The sequence below is a fragment of the Malus domestica genome, chromosome 13 (assembly GCF_042453785.1).
Source record: "Malus domestica chromosome 13, GDT2T_hap1".
NCBI classification, from domain to species: domain Eukaryota; kingdom Viridiplantae; phylum Streptophyta; class Magnoliopsida; order Rosales; family Rosaceae; genus Malus; species Malus domestica.
The window spans coordinates 369,369-387,743 of record NC_091673.1 but is presented as its reverse complement, the minus strand read 5'-3'; the positions used below and the strand labels follow the sequence as shown (position 1 = coordinate 387,743).

The following is an 18,375-nucleotide window of genomic DNA, read 5'->3' as shown; positions in this document are numbered from 1 at the left end:
TTTTAGTCTATATGGTGTTGAATTCAACTGGAATTTTAAAGAATTTTTTAAATTTCTTTAATAAACGTAGAAGTATTCAATCAGAATTTTAAACGTTTCTCCGAAATTCAACATGTATCTTTAGAAATTTGGATGAATTCAATTAATATTCTAAAGAAGTTTACAATAGTTTAGGTATATTTAATTAAGAATGTATTTAAAGTATTTTTAAAAGTTGAAGAATTTGATGAAATTGGAGAGATATCATAGTGTATTTTAAGTATTCACAAATCTCACGTCTCCCCTAAGATTTAGAGGGAATTGAATCAAAACTTTACATGGAATCTTTACAAATCAATTAAACTCCATCAAAATCATGGATTTATAAGTCTATTAAAATCCTTAAAAAATAAATGGACAAAATTTGTAGTGGGGCCCCAAACATTGCCAAAACGGGATTACATCAACAAGAATATCAACAAAAAGTCATACATGAATTTTCAAAACTTGACAGTGTGGTGAAGATGAAAGAAAATAGATTTTACGACGATTTTCATACTAATTTGAAAAATAGCCTAAAAACTGTGACTATTAGCCCACGTATTTTTAAGATATATTCAAATTTGTTATTTATGCAAAAATATTTTTCTGTCATGATTAAGAGTAACTTTATAAGGCAATTGAATGCAGTTTTATTATTTATTAAGCTACAAATGTGTTTTTAATAGAATATCTAAGTTGAAATAAATTGACAAAAGTTTTACGTGGATTTTCAAACTTCACGGTGGGTTAAGTTGAAAGCAAGTAAAGTTTACAAAAAAAAAAATATTGAAGCTAAAAACTGTGACTGTTAGCCCACGTATTTTTTAGATATATTCAAATTTTTTATTTATGCAAAATATTTTTCTGTCATGATTAAGAGTAACTTTATAAGGCAATTGAATGCAATTTTATTATTTATTAAGCTACAAATGTGTTTTTAACAGAATATCTAAGTTGAAATAAATTGACAAAAGTTTACATGGATTTTCAAACTTCACGGTGGGTTAAGTTGAAAGCAAGTAAAGTTGAAAGCAAGTAAAGTTGAAAAAAAAAAAAAATATTGAAGCTAAAAACTTAAAAATAAATGGAAAAAAATTGAAGCGGGTCTCAAACATTGCAAAAACAGGACTTCATCTACAAGAATATCAACAAAAAGTTTTACAAGAATTTTTAAAACCTCCTTGTGTGGTGAAGATTAAAGCAAATAAATTTTAGTACGAATTTGCACAATATCCTGGAAACGGTGATGGAGTCCACATTTTTTTTGACAAAAACACAAATTTTTTTATTTGTGCAGAATATTTTTCGTCACGATTAAGAATAACATTATAAAGTAATTAAAAGTGGTTTTACAACTTATTGAGCCACAAATGTATTTTTAATAAAATATTTTAACCAAAAAAATAAAAATAAATGGGCAAAATTTGTAGTAGGCCCAAATCATTGCCAAAACAGGACTACATACAAGAAAAGAAAAAAAAAGTCTTATATAAATTTTCAAAACCTCACTGTGCAGTTAAGGTGAAAGCAAATAGAGTTTACAATGATTTTTGTACAAATTTGGAAAATAACCTAGAAACCATGATGGTTAGCCCATACTTTTTTTTCCCGATAAAAATGCATATTTTTTATTTTTGCAAAATGTTTTCTGTCGCGATTAAGAGTAACTTTATAAGACAATTGAAAGCAGTTTAACATTTAATAAGCAACAAATGTATTTTTGATAAAGTATTTAATCAAAACAATAAAGATAAATGAACATAAATTGTAGTGGGCCCAAAACATTGCCGAAACGTAACTTCATTGACAAAAACATTAACAAAAAGTCATACATGAATTTTCAAAACCTTACAATACAATTTAGGTGAAGGCAAATTTTTCTATAAAATTGGTAAATAGCTTAGAAACCATGATGATTAGCCCACGTATTTTTTATAAAGATGCAAATTTTTATTTTGTAAACTATTTTCTATCACGATTAAGAATAACTTAATAAGACAACTGAAAACGATTTTATCATTTATTGAGCCACGAATGTACTTTTAATAGAATCATAGTTACAAGGGGGCATGGACAGGGCAGGCATTTTCCTTGTATTCAAGGATGGCCGAGTTAGGGTATGAGGATACGCGGAGTAACGCTGCGTGGATTCTTGACAAATATGGCGACCGAGAATCCGGTTTGCGCACTGATGCAGAAAGGCATCTGAGCAGGGTGCACGAACACTTACCTATGGCCAGGTAGCTCATGCAGAAACATGTTTTGTCACTCCAGCTTCGCACTATTTTGTTTTTCATTCTTCCCATCTTAGGGCAGCCGGCAGAGACCGCGTTCAACCTTGCGGGCTGCCTTCGGATCTTCATCTTGCAAAGCGTTACTACAATCAAGCCCTACAAATTATTTACACGAAAACATAATCCGAGCTGCATCATATACAAAAGCTTTTTGACAGAATATACAAAAGTTCCCAAAGTTGAGTTGGTAGGGAATATTTAGCTCAGCAGACAACTTGCAAAATAGATCTCCAGCGGTTTAATGATTCAGGCCGCCACCACTTTGGTGCCGAAAACCCGGTAGTGCAGATTTCCTTGCTGGTTAGTTTCAGATTTTAGCCGAACTTGTACCCAAGGAGGATTTCTACGAGTGTCGTCTTGCGCCCCATCAGTATTTACTCTCACTCCTAACAAGGCATTGCGTTTGATCTCCAGTGCCTCGACAGAGGACTGGCCACCGAAAAATTTCACCTATATCATAAATGAAAATGAAGATTAGTAGAAGAAAATATCATGGCAAAAAGATGGATCATAGTCTGTCCGACTATAAGTTAGTGACGAATTCGAATTCTTACCCCATCTTCTGCATACAAAAAAGCATGAATTCTAGCGGTCGAGTCCTCCAGAGTCAGCCTAATTCTGTCAATCCCAGCAGGAAAGAGGAAGTCCGCAGCCTGCCATGGGAAAGCTGCTATGACTCGAACTACACACTTGAAACTAGCTGGGACTACACACTTGAAACTAGCTGGGACCTACACGATATGGAATACATACAGTTAATAAACATCTGTTCAACACTATGAAAAAAGAAGCATAAATAGGCTTCTGAGCAAGAAACCACATGCATAAACTAAAGAGCTGCGTGAAAGAGGTAGGATACCTCTGAACTTGCAACAACATCCATTAAGGTAAGAAATATTGCATGGTCGTCGTCACTATCATCAACCTCTGAGGGAAATAAACAATCATAAGAGAATTTCAAAGAGATGAAACGATTTCCAGGAATTGAAAGAGAGAAGCGAATGAATGAGAAATCGAAGATTAATTCAGCACAAGAAAAAAAAATGCAGTACCTGTGACTTGAGGCGAGGGAAAGCCCCCAAATGGCATCTGCATTAAACTTTCTGGACTTTGGGCTAATTGTTCGTTAAATAACCTAATCCATAAAAAATATGCAAAGGGATATGTGCATTAGAGTTTTAGCAAGTTATGCAACATAATGATGCAATGAATGATAATTAAATGGTTTCCGAAAGTTACAACCTTTTCCGCTCGAGTTTGAGACGGTCCTCTTTTGGTGTATATCGAAGCTTTGTAAAGGGTGTCAGAACACAACGCCATATTCCTGCATGCACTTCACATAGCAAATTTACAAGCTTCACCCACTCCCCAGTTTTTAGCAGGCGAAGGTTGTCATTCTCAAGGTCCTGAGATATCACTCTTAAGACAGTTCCAACAGCAGGAAAGCTGCTGCATAAGGTATCACTTGGCAAAGGAAATGGTTCCAGATGTAGGGGAAGTGGGTGCTTCATTTCATCTTCTAGCCTGTGGTTCAGATTTAGCAACATTTAATATCTTACTCAGATAAAATATACAAATAGTAACCATATAGATAAAACTAAATTAGCTTTCATAACTAACAAACATGTATATATATATATATATATATATATATATATATATATATATATAGGCTTGGTCCAGTAAGGTGATGCGCTAATGTCATAAACCATTACATAGGTTGCAATTTGGTAAGTTCACTTCCGAGGAGAATTGCACGGAAAAAAAAATCCAACAAAAAATTGATAACAGAATATCAGTGGGAAGTATGTTGAAAAGATCAGTCACTTTCTTTAACTTCAACACTAATTATATGAAAGGAAAATAACCCCCGTCTTATTTTTGAAGAAAAAGGAAAGGACTCGTTTTGAAATTTTCTGACGAGACAGGGAGCAATTGCAAAGTACCCCATAATTTTATGATGTTATATAAGAAAAAATAAACATTAACCGCTATCAACTCACTTTTGAAGAATATCTGCTGGTGGAGCATCGGTTCCATCCCAAACAAAGGCCATCCATTCATTTCCAGCACCCTCATGGATATGGATTATCTTGAGGTAGAAAATAAAGAAAATTATTATGTTGTACTCGGTACATGGAATAATTACAGAACAAAAAGAACTGACTTAGATCTTTAATCATATTTGAGTAATTTAGAAATAATTCAAATATCCTGCTTTGTTCCCCATTTAAAAGAGAAATATATCTGCAGTATTCATTTAACTAGTGCACACATATTTAACAAAAACGGTTGACTTACTTTACAAACCAAATTAAAATCTTCACCTCCTTTCATTTCTCTGACAAATGAGAAATAATTTGCACCTACAAACCATATACATTTCTAGTAAGACAAGATGAAAAGATATATAAGGCAGGCTTATGCTATGCCTCTATCTACCAAGCAAAATAAAGCTCCTATCTTTTCTCATATATACAATTAGGTCAGAAAGTTACTACAAATCTACCATCCAGAGTGCCTCTAATTTGGACAAAGTATTTGGCAGCATTTATAGAATCATAACCGTATGGTGCTTCCTCTTCACGAACCATTAAAGTGGATTTGTGAAAAGGATTTAGAATCACTGTATACTTTTGCCTAAAAAATCAGAGCAAAAACATAAACACCTTTGCTCAAATGATGATGCCATTTCATGAAAACTTACTCCCTATAAATCCAGTTATCAACCGTATTCCTTGGAGAAAGAGATTCCATATTAGATCATTCACAACTAGCACTGACTTATATCATAAAAGGAGCACCTCTATCACCAACCTAGTTATAGTTGTCTAGAGAAAGACAAGTTGAATAACATCACACAATGCCATTTCACGAAAACTTACTCCCTATAAACCCAGGTATCAACCGTATTCCTTTGAAAAAGAGATTCCTAATTAGATCATTCACAACTAGCACTGACTTATCATAAAAATAGCACCTCTAACACCAACCTAGTTATGGTTGTCTAGAGAAAGACAAGTTGAATAACATCACTCCCTGTGCCGAAAATGTACATGACTACATAATAATCTTATAGAATGTAACAAAAAACAATTCCAACATTCTAGAAAGGTAAATCTAGACCAACCTAGTTATGGTTGTCTAGAGAAAGACAAGTTGAATAACATCACTCCCTGTGCCGAAAATGTACATGACTACATAATAATCTTATGGAATGTAACAAAAAACAATTCCAACATTCTAGAAAGGTAAATCTAACCCTTTTGTCTTGTGAGCAAGCTATCTTTACAAAAGCCTAATCCATGTGGGACTATCATCGACTACCTTTTTCACAACCATAATCCATCCAGCACACCAGAATCATATCCATAGTCTTCCAAAAATAACCACAACATTGTAATATCTACTGTGAACGAGTTAGACTTATACATAATTTAATGCCGTTGTGTTGCTATGTGAAACAAAATACTTTTTAAGTATACCTTCGTGAAAATGGAAATTCTTCAACCAACTTCTCAAGTCTATCACAAAGTTCTTGTCATGGTCTCTCTCGCGAAATGTTTTGCAAGCATGATAAGGACTTAAATTTGTATTGTCACTTCTGTAATAAATAGCAAAGGTAGAGAACTTCTTGCAAAAAACAGCATTTACTTTACCTACATGATGATTAATCTGCACAAGTTACGCCCAAGTCAACTACGATCATGATTTGTACAGAACGTTTCATGCCTTTAATAAAATGGGGTAAATGATAGTACATAACATTATCTATTTTTATAACAGATAACACGGAACATTTTGATAACGAAGAAAACATGATTAGTAGGGAAAAAGAAGGGCAACAAGCAATTTATTTGATCAAAATATCTTTAGCAAAAATGAAAATATACCACACTAGTTACAGATTGAACATTTTGCTTGAGAAATCAGCAATTGAAGAATCCTGGAAAGAAAATTAAATGAAGTTAAGCCCAAGATATACCGTGACGCGTTGGAACTGAATTATGTCTCCAACAGATAAAATGCGAGGACATTCATTCCTATCTGTAAATATATTAACTGACAACCCGGGATCCTGATGCGTCTCATCGATTATACGCACCGAAACGAACCAATCTGCAAAAGATTCACACCAATACGTATATAACAAACAGAAAGAAGAAAAACTGCATCCAAAAGCAGAGCTAAAAATAATTAATTTAACAGAAAAACACAAAATATTATAAAGACCCAGAGAAATGGAACAAAAGTAACACGCGGCTCAGCAAACACCTTTTCGTTAAGAGTCTCATCAATCTACTACCGACCTTGCCGGAAGCAGCCGTAAGTCCGGCCTTTGTTTCATCATCGCCACCACAGATAGACACATTTACACACACATGCACACATACATAAATACATATACATATATAGTGCAAGCACATTACATAAATGTGATGAATTTGATTGAAGGAAGAAGATTTACCGGTGCCTCTGGTTTGGCGAGGGAAGCCGCACTCGAGGACGACGCCGATTACGTTGACCTTGGCGCCGACGGAATCAATGGCGTCCCTGATCTTCGTGAAGTTGTAGTAGTTACCACCACCACGTGGCATCTCTGTGTGTGAGTATTTGGGTTAGCCCCCGAGAGGAAGGAGCAGAGAGCTTCTGTCCCTTCTAGGGTTTCTATGGAGGGAAAAAGGAGCTTCAATATAAATTTTTGGAGAGGAAACCATACGTGTGAAATTCTTTTTTGGTGGAAAGCGCCCGTGAGAAAAGAAATTTAAAAACGAAAGGAGATGCGAAAGCTTTTCACAAATTGCAAGTGGCTCTTTACTAAATTAGTGGAAAGGGGTTAAGTTTTAGCATGATGACATGGGTTTAAACTTTGTTGATAGCTAATTTAACATTTAATCTAATAAAATCAATCATTTGACAACAAAAAATAAAAAATAAAAAATAAAAAAACTTGGCATTTTTTGTAATGTTTCGTCTTTTATCTTCACCAATTATTTCTCGTGTATCCAATCAAATCCAATTCAATCATAGCACCAAATGGTGAATTGTTGTCTTTGGGATTCCTTTTGTAAGGGCTAATATCTTTTCTAACTTCTTTTGGCACACAAAAAGCTCACAAAGCCTTCATGGTACATAGGAACTTTTTTTGAAGAAGCATCTTAGGATTCTTTAAGCAAATTTCAACACGTTTAGAATAAAAGCACTTCTAACAGAAGCATTCATGAGTATAAGTACTTTTCAAAGAAGCATCGAAGCAGTGGGAAATATTATTCATATTTCACTCATTATGGTTAGAAATTGTGATGGTTAGCCCACGTTTTTTTTTTAAGAAAAATGCAATTTTTTCATTTTTGCGAAATATTTTCTATCACGATTAAGAGTAACTTTATAAGGCAAAATGAAAGCTTGTTTACCAATTATTAAACTACAAATGTATTTTAAATTTATTATTTAAGCCGAAAATTTAAAAATAAATGGACAAAAATTGTAGTGAGGCCGAAAACATTTCCTGAAGAGACTCCATCTACATGAATAATAACAAAAAGCCTTTCATAATTTTCAAATTTCACGTTGCGAACTTGCAGTGGAGGTGTAAGCAAATAGATTTGACGACGATATTTGTTCTCATTTGCAAAATAGCCTAGAAATGGTGATGGCAACACACTTTTTTTGTGAAAAATACAAATTTTTTATTTATGCTGAATACTTTCCGTCATGATTAAAAGTAACTACATAAGGCAATTGAAAGCGGTTTTACCCTTTGAGCTACAAATGTATTTTTAATAACTCGAATTTTTTTCACTTTATCTCCCAGTAAATGAAGCTTGAATCTGAATCTGTTGAAGCGTATTACTGTTGCGCATCTGCAATACAAACATACCTATATATAGTTTGATATATATCGCTTGTCTGGACTGTGCTGCTACTTGCAACTGCTTCTCTGCCCCTGACATGTAAAACCTCATACTCCTCTTTTTTTCTGAAAGTTTTATTTTCGTCCCATTCGTTATGGAATACCGGCAATGCAAATTGCACTTTAGTTTTCTAACTTGCAAGAATGCTCACTTTTAATGATTTCAAGTGTTCATTACGATATATCACCAATATTTAATTTTAATCAGTTAGGATTTGATTTCTGATAATTTTAATCAATTTCTTATTATATTAAGCAGAATATAGATCATATTGTAAGTAGCTTTTAATTAAGCAAAGTGAGCCAAGACACCAACTAGTGGTCCATTGTTATATGTTGTGGGTTCACCAAATTGAAAATTGCTTCTATCATCGGAGAAACCATCACTTTCATTTGGACTCACGACTGCTCCATCCAGGACATTTGGATTCACTGCTTTTCTGTTGAACCAATCGGCATACACTCCTTTGCATGTCACCGGTGTCGAGTCCTTCTTGATCGATATTATTGATGCTCCTCTGTGATGAATCCGCTGTGGATAGTTTCCTCCATATCCAATCATGTAACTCATGTTCTTGGGGTTTGACCCCAATATATAATCCACCTTAATCAAAACACAAAAATAAATCATTTGTGCAAATTTGTCAAAATGTTACATGTGAAAGAGCCAAAGTACATTTCCGTAATGTAATACCTGTGATTTGACGAATGCAATAAGATCAGAAGGATTAGCGTTGCCAGCAGCACAGTTGAGGGAGGCATATTTGGTGGCCAAATAATTGGAATAGACAATGGTGGTGAAGGTAGCGGTGGCTACGTATTGAATGTTATCCCAGGGTGAAAACCATAACAAGCCACCAGGTGTCTGCCGCACTTTGGTGTTCCCTTTCTGAATGCACGAGCATATGAACTCCTCAGCGTGGCTCTTGTATTCGGCCCACTTTCCTCCATTCTCAACCTTTCCCTCCAATACAAGCTGCAAGGTGTACATATGTTTTATTAGTACTAATTAATCAGATATTAATTGGTAGAATTAATGGTAATTCCACCAATTCATGTGGAATAGGGAGAGTGGTAGGTACTCTTGCAATCAAGATCTGTGCGCCAACGTACTTGTCATCCCATGAGAATTTGGATCTTGTTCCCCCTCCGTCTTCTGCTTGCTCAACGTGATCCAGGTACCTTTTTTCATTTGTAGCACGATGTAGCCATGCTGCTGCCCACATCAGTTCATCCTGCAATCAAATCATGTACATATAATTAACTATATGTGCACGTAGGCGCGTTGCTTGTAGTTAAAAGTAGTTAAAAGCAAATATCTATTCTTACATGATAGCCACTACTGGCGTAGACTTTTCCGGCAGAAGGGATGCTGTCCTGATAAAGACCAGGGTGATTGCATGCAAAATCAAAAAGCTGTTTCGCGTGCGTTAGAAGCTTGAATGAGTATTGATGGTCCGAATTCTTGAAAGCGATTGAAGCTGCGGCAAAAGCAGCAGCAGTTTCGGCAGCAAGATCGGAGCCAGGATGTTGGTCATCAATCTTGAAGGCGGTTCTTGGGGTGGCCATGTCTTCCGGCCTTTGCCAACATCCATGGTCGGAATCAGGCTCACCGATCTGCGCGTAGAGCACCTCAGGCTTGGGATGCGCTTTGATCAAGTAATCCGTTCCCCACTTGATGGCATGCAACACATTTGTGAGCTCTTGCTTTGCCTTGAGTTGGCTGCCCATCTCTATTTGGCTCCACGACAACATTGTTATTGTGAATGCCATTGGAAACCCTAGCTTGAGATTGTCTCCGGCATCGTAGTATCCTCCCACCAGATCAATCTGTTCATGAATTTAATTTAGTCAATGATATTAATAGTATTGTACGGAGTGAAGAGGATGATGGAAAAAGTCTTACTCCAGCATCAGAGCCGTCTTTGAGTGCAGAATCTCCACGCCATTGCACTCTCTGCAGCTTATTATTATCCGGCAACTTTCCAGAGCGTTGACCCTCAAAATACAACAGAGACTTGGTAAGTGCTGCATGGTAATCTACCTGACACGCAATTCCATGAAGCATTGCCAGCAATAAGCACCCAACCAAACCAAAAACACGACCAGTACGATTCATTAATCTCTGATTAATTAGTACAATTAATTATGTCACTCCCAGTATATGTATATATTACTATACTTGTTTGTGTATGTATAGCTCTCTCTCTCTCTCTCTCTCTCTCTCTCTCTCTCTCTCTATATATATATATATATATATACTCACCATGAAAGTCTGATGAATGTTGAAGAGGGCTCTCAGTCCCAAGTCATATTTATACACAGAAAAGAGAGGTAAAAATGGCTATCTATTTATTACTCGGATCTGAGACCTGATTATCCACCAAATCCACTTTATTAAACATCTGATTAATTGGATTACTTACCATTAATTTATTTATGTAACCACACTTTAACCGCTTCAACTTGTTACTATCCATATATAATTACTCTTGAAAATCATGATTAATATTACACCAGCTTAGCTCAAGTTTTTTTAAGAAAAGTGCGATCTTTATTAATTGGGGAAATAATCCGTACAAGGGATAGTGAATATTGAGTGAGCCTCTGTAAAAAAACAAGGAATCTGACTGATTGTGTCTTTTTTCAAGATAGATAAATAAGAGATTTTTCAGTGTGTTCGAAACACATACATATATGCCAAATGTGTTAAATGTCCCACATCAGTGGCGTAAAGGAAACCCAATGGGTTTAAATAGTATTACCCTACTCTAACTAATACCAATGCATTTTGTAGTAAAACCCCACACCTGACGGATTAGACAAGTGGTAAAGTTGAGGACAATATCGGTGTCGTTAGAGTTGGGCGGGCTCGTGCAAGCCAATGAGCTTGTGTGCAAGCCAACGAGCTTGTCACCCATAATGAAACAAGTATGAACTCTTAATATAGAGACGACAACTGAGTTCCATTGAAAACAAGTGGGCCCAACGTGAGGCGACTTCTGAGTTTCAATTACCGATATGGATCTCTACATGTGAACTACTAAATGAGATTACACGTGAGGGGGTGTGTTAAATGTCCCACATCGTGGGGTAAAGGAAACCCAATGGGTTTAAATACTATTACCCTACTCTAACTAATATGGATGTCTTTTGTGGTAAAACATCACACCTGACGGATTAGGCATGTGGTAAAGTTGGGGACAATATCGATGTCGTTAGAGTGGGGCTGGCCCAACGATCTAAAAATCCAACAAAATGTTATTATACAAATGTTATTACACAAATGGAGGCAGCTGAGTTAGATTAGGCATGTGGTAAAGTTGGGGACAATATCGATGTCGTTAGAGTGGGGCTGGCCCGACGATCTAAAAATCCAACAAAATGTTATTATACAAATGTTATTACACAAATGAAGGGGCATATATGCCAAATCTTATTATACAAAAGGAGGGGCACTTAAAATATATTTTTCTCTGCTTGTATAATAACATATGGTATACTACCCTACCGTAAATTAAAACATAAAAAATTAGGCAAAAACATATGGTATACTGCCCTACCGTTAGTTAAAACTTAAAACAAAAAAAATTAGGCAAAAAGAATGGAGAAGTGGGGTATCGATCCCCATACCTCTCGCATGCTAAGCGAGCGCTCTACCATCTGAGCTACATCCCCTGTTGCTCTTTCCTTCTTGCTCCAATCAATATGATTAATAATAAGCAAATTTTCCACGCTTCCAAAATCACCCGCGAAACCGTGGATATTTCTTACGGATAAGAGAGACAAGCGGACTCGAGAGACAGAGAGCATGAAAATGGCGACTGCTCTGCAACTGACGACGGACTTCTCCAAACCCACAGTTCTCCTCAAACCGTCTCTCGAATTCACAACCATTCCTCGCCGTTTCCGGACCTCTCTATCTATACCTCGAGCTTCCTCCTCCTCTTCGTCTTCTGATTCTTCGCTCGTCAGTCGCAGACACTTCGTTTCCGAGACGGCGGCGCTGTCTCTGTCCATCACCACTCTGCCGCTGTTTGGATCCATACTTACGGCCAAGGCGGAGGATCCCACCCTTTCGGAGTGGGAAAAAGTTTCCCTTCCTATTGACCCCGGCGTCGTCCTTCTCGACATTGCCTTTGTGCCCGAGGACCCTAAGCACGGTATTTCCACTCTCTCTCTCTCTCTCTCTCTCTCTCTCTCTCTACAATTTGTTGTTGGGTTCCTCAGAAAATGTGTGCAAGAAATGTCGAGTATTGTTCATTAAGTGCTAAAATTCATTTTTAGTTGGAATTAATTTTGAGTAGTTGTTGGTTAAATTCTGTGGGTAGGTTTTCTTTTGGGGACCAGGCAAACCCTTTTGGAGACGAAGGATGGCGGAGAAACTTGGGTTCCGCGTTCGATTCCATCAGCGGAAGATGAAGATTTCAATTACAGATTCAATGCCATAAGCTTCAAAGGGAAGGAGGGTTGGATTGTTGGAAAACCTGCAATTCTGTTGCACACTTTTGATTCCGGAGACGGCTGGGAACGGATACCGCTAAGCTCTCAGCTTCCTGGAGATATGGTAAACCTTTCTATTACTCATTTAATCTCAAATATCCCTTCTTAGCATGATTCTATGCCAGTTTAAGTGATATCTTATTATCTCGGTGTCGGTGGTGCGGTTTCTTACGAAGTAATCAAAACATTGGATGAAGTAATCAACATTGTTTTCCGTTTGGATATAGGTAAGCTGAGATAAGTCAATCTGTTGTAACGTTTCCAGGTGTATATAAAGGCAACTGGTGAGAAGAGTGCAGAGATGGTGACTGATGAAGGTGCGATTTATGTGACATCAAATAGAGGCTTCAACTGGAGGGCTGCTGTTCAGGAGACTGTTTCCGCTACTCTTAATAGGTATCTTGCTTTCAAAATTTTATAGTATATAACTCGATAATCTCCGAAGGAGGTCAAAATATTTCAAAGTTAAAAAATTTCGCGTATGTTGTGAAGATCTGTGATGGTTTCCTTAAGTTTTCCTCAGATTTTCATAGTGTTTAAGCTGGTTACTCCTTTATTGATGATATAAAGGCAAGTTTCATGTACCTCCATTGCTTTTTCAGAACAGTTTCTAGTGGAATTAGTGGTGCAAGTTACTACACTGGAACTTTTAATTCTGTGAATCGCTCACCCGATGGAAAATATGTTGCTGTCTCAAGCCGTGGTAACTTCTACCTCACTTGGGAGCCTGGCCAGGTGAGTTTCTCCTCTTCTATGCAATATGGCCTTTTCCTTCTGTCGTGTTTTATCTTTTAGCCCCTGAAAATTAGATGCATTATGCTCATGCACTCATGTTAACTGTGAAGTCTGTGATTCATTGCCTTCTTTATATTTTCAGCCATACTGGCAGCCACATAACAGAACAGTTGCAAGAAGAATTCAAAACATGGGGTGGAGAGCTGATGGTGGTCTTTGGCTCCTTGTTCGCGGAGGGGGACTTTATCTAAGCAAAGGTACCGGGGTAAGTGAATACTGTTTTGCCTTGTAACCTTATCAAGAAGAATTCACCCTGTAGCCTTGTTACTCTCATAGCATAGAAGCTAAGCTGTTGCTTACTGTTTCAGTTAACTGAGGATTTTGAAGAAGTTCCAGTCCAAAGCCGGGGGTTTGCCATTCTTGATGTTGGGTACCGATCAAAGGTAACGGTTTTACCATTCAACTCGTTGTCTAGTGTAAACTTCTCAGTCAGTTTTTACATGTTCTCCCAGACCCTGCGTAAAGCGGGAGCCTTGTGCACTGGGTACGACCTTTAGTGACTGTTTGTATCATGCAGGATGAGGCTTGGGCAGCAGGGGGAAGTGGGATTTTACTGCAAACTAACAATGGTGGTAAGACATGGACCCGTGACAAAGCAGCAGATAATATTGCAGCCAATCTATACTCCGTGAAGTAAGTCTGATCTTTCCAAATGTTTGTCTATGAATATGGTATTTCCTTGTAGTGATCTTATTTACAACTAGAGATTTTTCAATGTATTCAGAATACTGGAACTTAGTGTTATAATATCTATACCGATGCAGGTTTATTGATGACAATAAAGGATTTGTGCTGGGGAATGATGGGGTCTTGCTTCGGTATCTTGGATAAGGGTTTAATCTACACATCTCTTGGGCATTCTTAAAATATGTTATCTCGTCGTTTAGAGTCGTTTTATTGACATGTGCATTTATGCAGGTCAATTTTGTAGTGGTGATGTAACACATATATGATCGATCACGTATCCAAAGCTGCCAAGAGGGGTCAATGCCTCATTCATTTGATATTGTAATTTTTCTGTAAATTATTACCATCCACGGACAGATCTTGGCAATATTTTTACACCTTCATAGTAAGAGAATTTGTATAAGCCGTTTCAAAGCCATCTATTTGTGTTTGGGATAAAATCTGAACTTTGGGCCAGAGAGAAAGTCGGCCCAAACCCAAGGCCCAGAGGAAAACTTAGGAGGCAGGAAAGAGGCTTTCGGCTGGGCACAAATTACAAAGGCCACCTGCTTACCTGCTCAAAGACCACAGGGGGTAGGTTATTCAATCACTGCACAGCCCAATAAAGTACTTTATTGGTGGCATTCATGTAAAAAAGCTAGTGAGTCATCACCAAACCGCATTCGGGCAACCGCCATTGCTACAGGAACCCAAGCTGAATCCGTCTATAAAAGGAGGAAGAGAAGACAGAATTAAGGACACTCAAACAAACAAACAAAAGCCAAAACTCTGCTCAAGCCAGATTTGCCTTCAACAAAGCTGTAGTCAGCACAAGCCTTCATCCCGTTCGGGATAAACCTTCCCAAACCCCTGTAATAGCTCTGCTACCTTGTTCTTGGTGGTATCGATTCATTTTGTATCCTCTTCTCCCCATCAACCACTTCTGAAAGCTTTCAGACCTTTGATAGAGCCACAAAGATAGATTTTGTAAGAAGTTCAGCCTTGGCCGATAAGGTTCAAACTTGCCCGACTATCTTTGCTCTGTCTTTGTCTTTTCTTTCTTTTAAAAGCACAATAACATGTTATATATTCTCAGTTATATACAAGTTATTTCTGGCAAAGTCACAATGAAAATGAGTCTTCAGCACTTGAATCCGATCTGAATCACGTCAGAGTTTAGATCAGATCTGAGGCTTAAGCCCGCAGGCATGTAATTTAAAGATCAGTTTAAAAGTCCTTGGCCTCAAGGCATAAAAAAGAACTCTATGTGGACTCAACCCATCCACGACGATCCTTGATAAGCGAGAAGTCCGAAGTTACTTGGGGCGCAAGTAATCAATCTATTTCTCCGTTTTGTTACTATTATATCTTGATTCGTAGAAAAGGCTTAAGCATAGAGTGAATTCTGATAGAAAGCCTCAAGGCCTACACCTAAGGCCCCACGAAGGCATCTATTTAGCTTCATTTTATGTTGCGGTCTAGTTGGTCCGAGTATAAGGATTAACTCTGATGGGAAGCCTCAAGGCCTATACCTAAGGCCCTACAAAGGCACTCATTTGGGTTCGTCCTACCTCTGGGATTCAGATAATCAAAGGTATAATAGTGATAAAACTCTGGCAACCATAAAAGGCCAAATATGATACATCCAAGCGCTGGTTTAGTTTGACAGGAAGCCTCAAGGCCTACACCTAAGGCCTCACAAAGGCACCTGTTATATCTAATTCGGTTTCTCGGGCGTATACATATTCAATCAAAGCTTAAACACCCATTCAACATCTGCCATACTGAAGATGGCAGTGGCACGCCTGAGCACGATAAAGTTAATCTTGATTGTGAGCCTCAAGGCCTACACCTAAGGCCCCACAAAGGCACCCTTTCAAATTAACTCTGTCCTTCTCTTTCAGAACTGCCCGACGAGCCTTGCCCGAAGTGTGTCTTGCCCGACCAAGATCTGCCCGACGAAGGCCTTCCCGAGCAAGCCCGAGAAGAAAGCAGGAGTACGACAGATACCCTCAACCGACGCCATTCTCCCAGGGGAGCTGTGTGCTCGACCGCCAGGAAATTCCTGCGACGAACAATTTGGTTTCCTAGGCTGGACGAAAAGTCAATAGACAAACATTTTCGGCAACCAATTTTTATAAATCCATGGGTAATGATCACTTATATATTTCATGCATTTATACCATCCATTTTTAAAGTCTTTGTGATGTTTTAATGTTAAACTTGTGGCATTTTACCTTACCTTGTGTTAATGTGCAGTTAATTTTGTTTATGATTAATCTCAAGCAAAATGGAGAGAATGGAATTGAAAATGGCTGCTTTTTGTTAGAGGGAGAGACACGGCAGACAAAGAGGGAGTGGAAGACTGATGGAATAAAAAGAAGAATAATAAAAGGGCAGTGGGAGAGACACTAAAGAGAAAACAATGGAGAAAAACAGGGAGTGGAAAGAAAGGCAAACGGAAATAATAGAAAGGAGGACAGTGCGGACAGCAGCAAGAATAAAAATAATAAAAGAAGAAGGATGAGGCAGACAGACGGATATGGAAGAATAAAAAAAAGGAGGAGTAGAAACTTAATGGAAATGGGGCGTCAGAGGCAGAAGAGAAGGAGTGCGCAAGAGGCGCAAAAGAAGAATAAGAAGAAATATAGAAAGAGGGACTGAAGGTGGGGAAAAGAGGAGGGCAGAGAGAGAGAAGGCGGATGCAGCACGGTCAGAGATAGTGAGGACTGACAGAGAAGAAAAGAGGGCAGTGCAAGCAGGTGGAATAAAAGAGGCAATGGGCAGAGGTGGATAAGAAGCGGGGGTGAAACGGGAGAGCAGAAAAGAATAGAGCACAGAGAGGCAGAGGTGCAGAAAAACAGGAGCAGGGGAAGGAGGACTCGGACTGGCGAGCAGCAGAAGGCAAGGCAGCAGGCAGAGGAAAGGAAAACAGGAGCAACGGAGAGCTCGTCTTGTTAAAACGGGTGTCTTCTTTCTTTGTTTTTCTTTATGGATAATTTCTTATGTATGAACATTATTATGTGTAACTAATTTATTATGCTAGAGTGAGGCCATGAGCCACAACATGAATACGTAGTTTTATTTTTCAATTGCTTAAGTGTTGTTACATGCTTGCTTTGATATTTTCAATCACTGAATTAAACTATCTATGTACCTTGATGCTTGATCACCATTAGGATGCTTAGAAAAGTTATTAGATGCAATTTTGAACGAATGTCACGTTAAAATTGATTGTGCTTCTTGTGATTGAAAATTATACTCTCCTAAGGTAAATATCATGCTCTTAGGGATTATATGGTTTAACAAAAGGATTTTCACAAAGATTAATGAATCACTCATGTTTATATTTAATCCAAATGTCATGGATAAGTTGCATGTGGTGGTATGCGTTTTAGCTTGAATGTCACAAGTAAAACATACACAAGGAAAATCCAACCATCAAAGCATGTGTGTTTTCAATTATTTAAGCAATTGGAATAGCTACGTAGGAGTGTTGTTGGTAAAGGTTGAACTCTAGCATATTGTCAATCTATTTTTCTTCAATCATTTATTTTATCTTGAATTTCCTTATTTGCTTGTTTTGTTTTAGTTGAATCATTATTCCTATAAATCAATTCCTATTTTAGATATTTGTTTAATTCACATTCAGTAATATTTAGTTTCGTCAAATTAGTGTAATTCTTAGAGTTAAATAAGTTAAATACACAAAAACTCGTAAATTGTTTATATCAGTCCCTGAGGAGATCGACCTTGCTTGAGCCATTCTATACTACAAACACTTGTTCTCTTGCAAGAATTTTCTATGGTTTAACCCTTTGTTTTACAAGTGGTAAAATCGCTATCAGGTAACCATCTATTCAGTTACATAAATATTTTTCTATTGAAATTTGAAATTAAAAAAAAAAGGTCATTTTTTTGGTAAAATAACAATAATCTAAAACGGTTTTGTGTTGGGCAGAGCATTTTCGAAAGGTGCTGACGTGCATCATGAATATTGACTAAGAAGATTCTTAGGAAAACTAATGAAAAGGGCTTGAAAATTTTGAGTTTTAATGATAAGGACAAAATAAAGGGTAAAGTGAATAGTACCAGGATTGACTTTTTAGTGTAAAAATGTGGTTTTTCGTTAAAGTGAACAGTATCGGGTGCTTTTCGTTAAAGTTCCCTTTTAAAATATAC

The 18,375-nt window shown here is 37.4% G+C and overlaps 3 protein-coding genes and 2 non-coding genes across 12 annotated transcripts; 1 reads left to right on the top strand and 4 right to left on the bottom strand.

The window, feature by feature from the left end:
- Window positions 1-2,014: 2,014 nt before the first annotated feature.
- Window positions 2,015-7,093, bottom strand: LOC103451455 (protection of telomeres protein 1a-like). 6 transcript variants are annotated; one of them, XR_003768033.2, is made up of 11 exons: window positions 6,784-7,093; window positions 6,301-6,434; window positions 5,801-5,990; window positions 4,617-4,681; window positions 4,319-4,407; window positions 3,558-3,839; window positions 3,368-3,450; window positions 3,175-3,242; window positions 2,870-3,046; window positions 2,481-2,765; window positions 2,015-2,398 (listed from the first exon to the last, which is right to left on the bottom strand). XR_003768033.2 is itself a non-coding variant. In XM_008390853.4 (10 exons), the coding sequence occupies exons 1-10, from the start codon at window positions 6,911-6,913 to the stop codon at window positions 2,562-2,564; spliced, it is 1,422 nt and encodes a 473-aa protein (XP_008389075.2). In that variant the 5' UTR covers window positions 6,914-7,093; the 3' UTR covers window positions 2,015-2,561. The 6 variants fall into 6 exon arrangements, 5 of the variants coding, with proteins under 5 accessions (XP_008389075.2, XP_017192381.2, XP_028947438.1 ...); XM_008390853.4 differs by having other exon boundaries at window positions 2,015-2,765; XM_017336892.3 differs by having other exon boundaries at window positions 2,015-2,765; window positions 5,801-5,974; window positions 6,784-7,051.
- On the bottom strand, window positions 6,575-6,671 carry LOC103414189 (small nucleolar RNA snoR113). The gene has a single exon (XR_003768292.1). It is a non-coding gene; the product is annotated as a small nucleolar RNA snoR113 (small nucleolar RNA).
- A 1,425-nt stretch (window positions 7,094-8,518) lies between the features above and the next one.
- LOC103452207 (endoglucanase 12-like) lies at window positions 8,519-10,348 on the bottom strand. The gene is made up of 5 exons (XM_008391730.2): window positions 10,136-10,348; window positions 9,559-10,059; window positions 9,312-9,464; window positions 8,924-9,205; window positions 8,519-8,833 (listed from the first exon to the last, which is right to left on the bottom strand). Exons 1-5 carry the CDS (start codon window positions 10,346-10,348, stop codon window positions 8,519-8,521), a joined length of 1,464 nt encoding a protein of 487 aa, XP_008389952.2.
- Window positions 10,349-11,834: 1,486 nt separating this feature from the next.
- On the bottom strand, window positions 11,835-11,907 carry TRNAA-AGC (transfer RNA alanine (anticodon AGC)). The gene has a single exon. It is a non-coding gene; the product is annotated as a tRNA-Ala (tRNA).
- Window positions 11,908-12,006: 99 nt separating this feature from the next.
- Window positions 12,007-14,632, top strand: LOC103451456 (photosystem II stability/assembly factor HCF136, chloroplastic-like). 3 transcript variants are annotated; one of them, XM_029091928.2, is made up of 9 exons: window positions 12,007-12,392; window positions 12,561-12,796; window positions 12,998-13,128; window positions 13,335-13,467; window positions 13,610-13,732; window positions 13,836-13,910; window positions 14,045-14,160; window positions 14,292-14,345; window positions 14,446-14,632. In XM_029091928.2, the coding sequence occupies exons 1-9, from the start codon at window positions 12,041-12,043 to the stop codon at window positions 14,456-14,458; spliced, it is 1,233 nt and encodes a 410-aa protein (XP_028947761.1). In that variant the 5' UTR covers window positions 12,007-12,040; the 3' UTR covers window positions 14,459-14,632. The 3 variants fall into 3 exon arrangements, with proteins under 3 accessions (XP_028947761.1, XP_017192384.2, XP_017192383.2); XM_017336895.3 differs by having other exon boundaries at window positions 14,292-14,360; XM_017336894.3 differs by having other exon boundaries at window positions 14,292-14,469.
- Window positions 14,633-18,375: the final 3,743 nt, after the last annotated feature.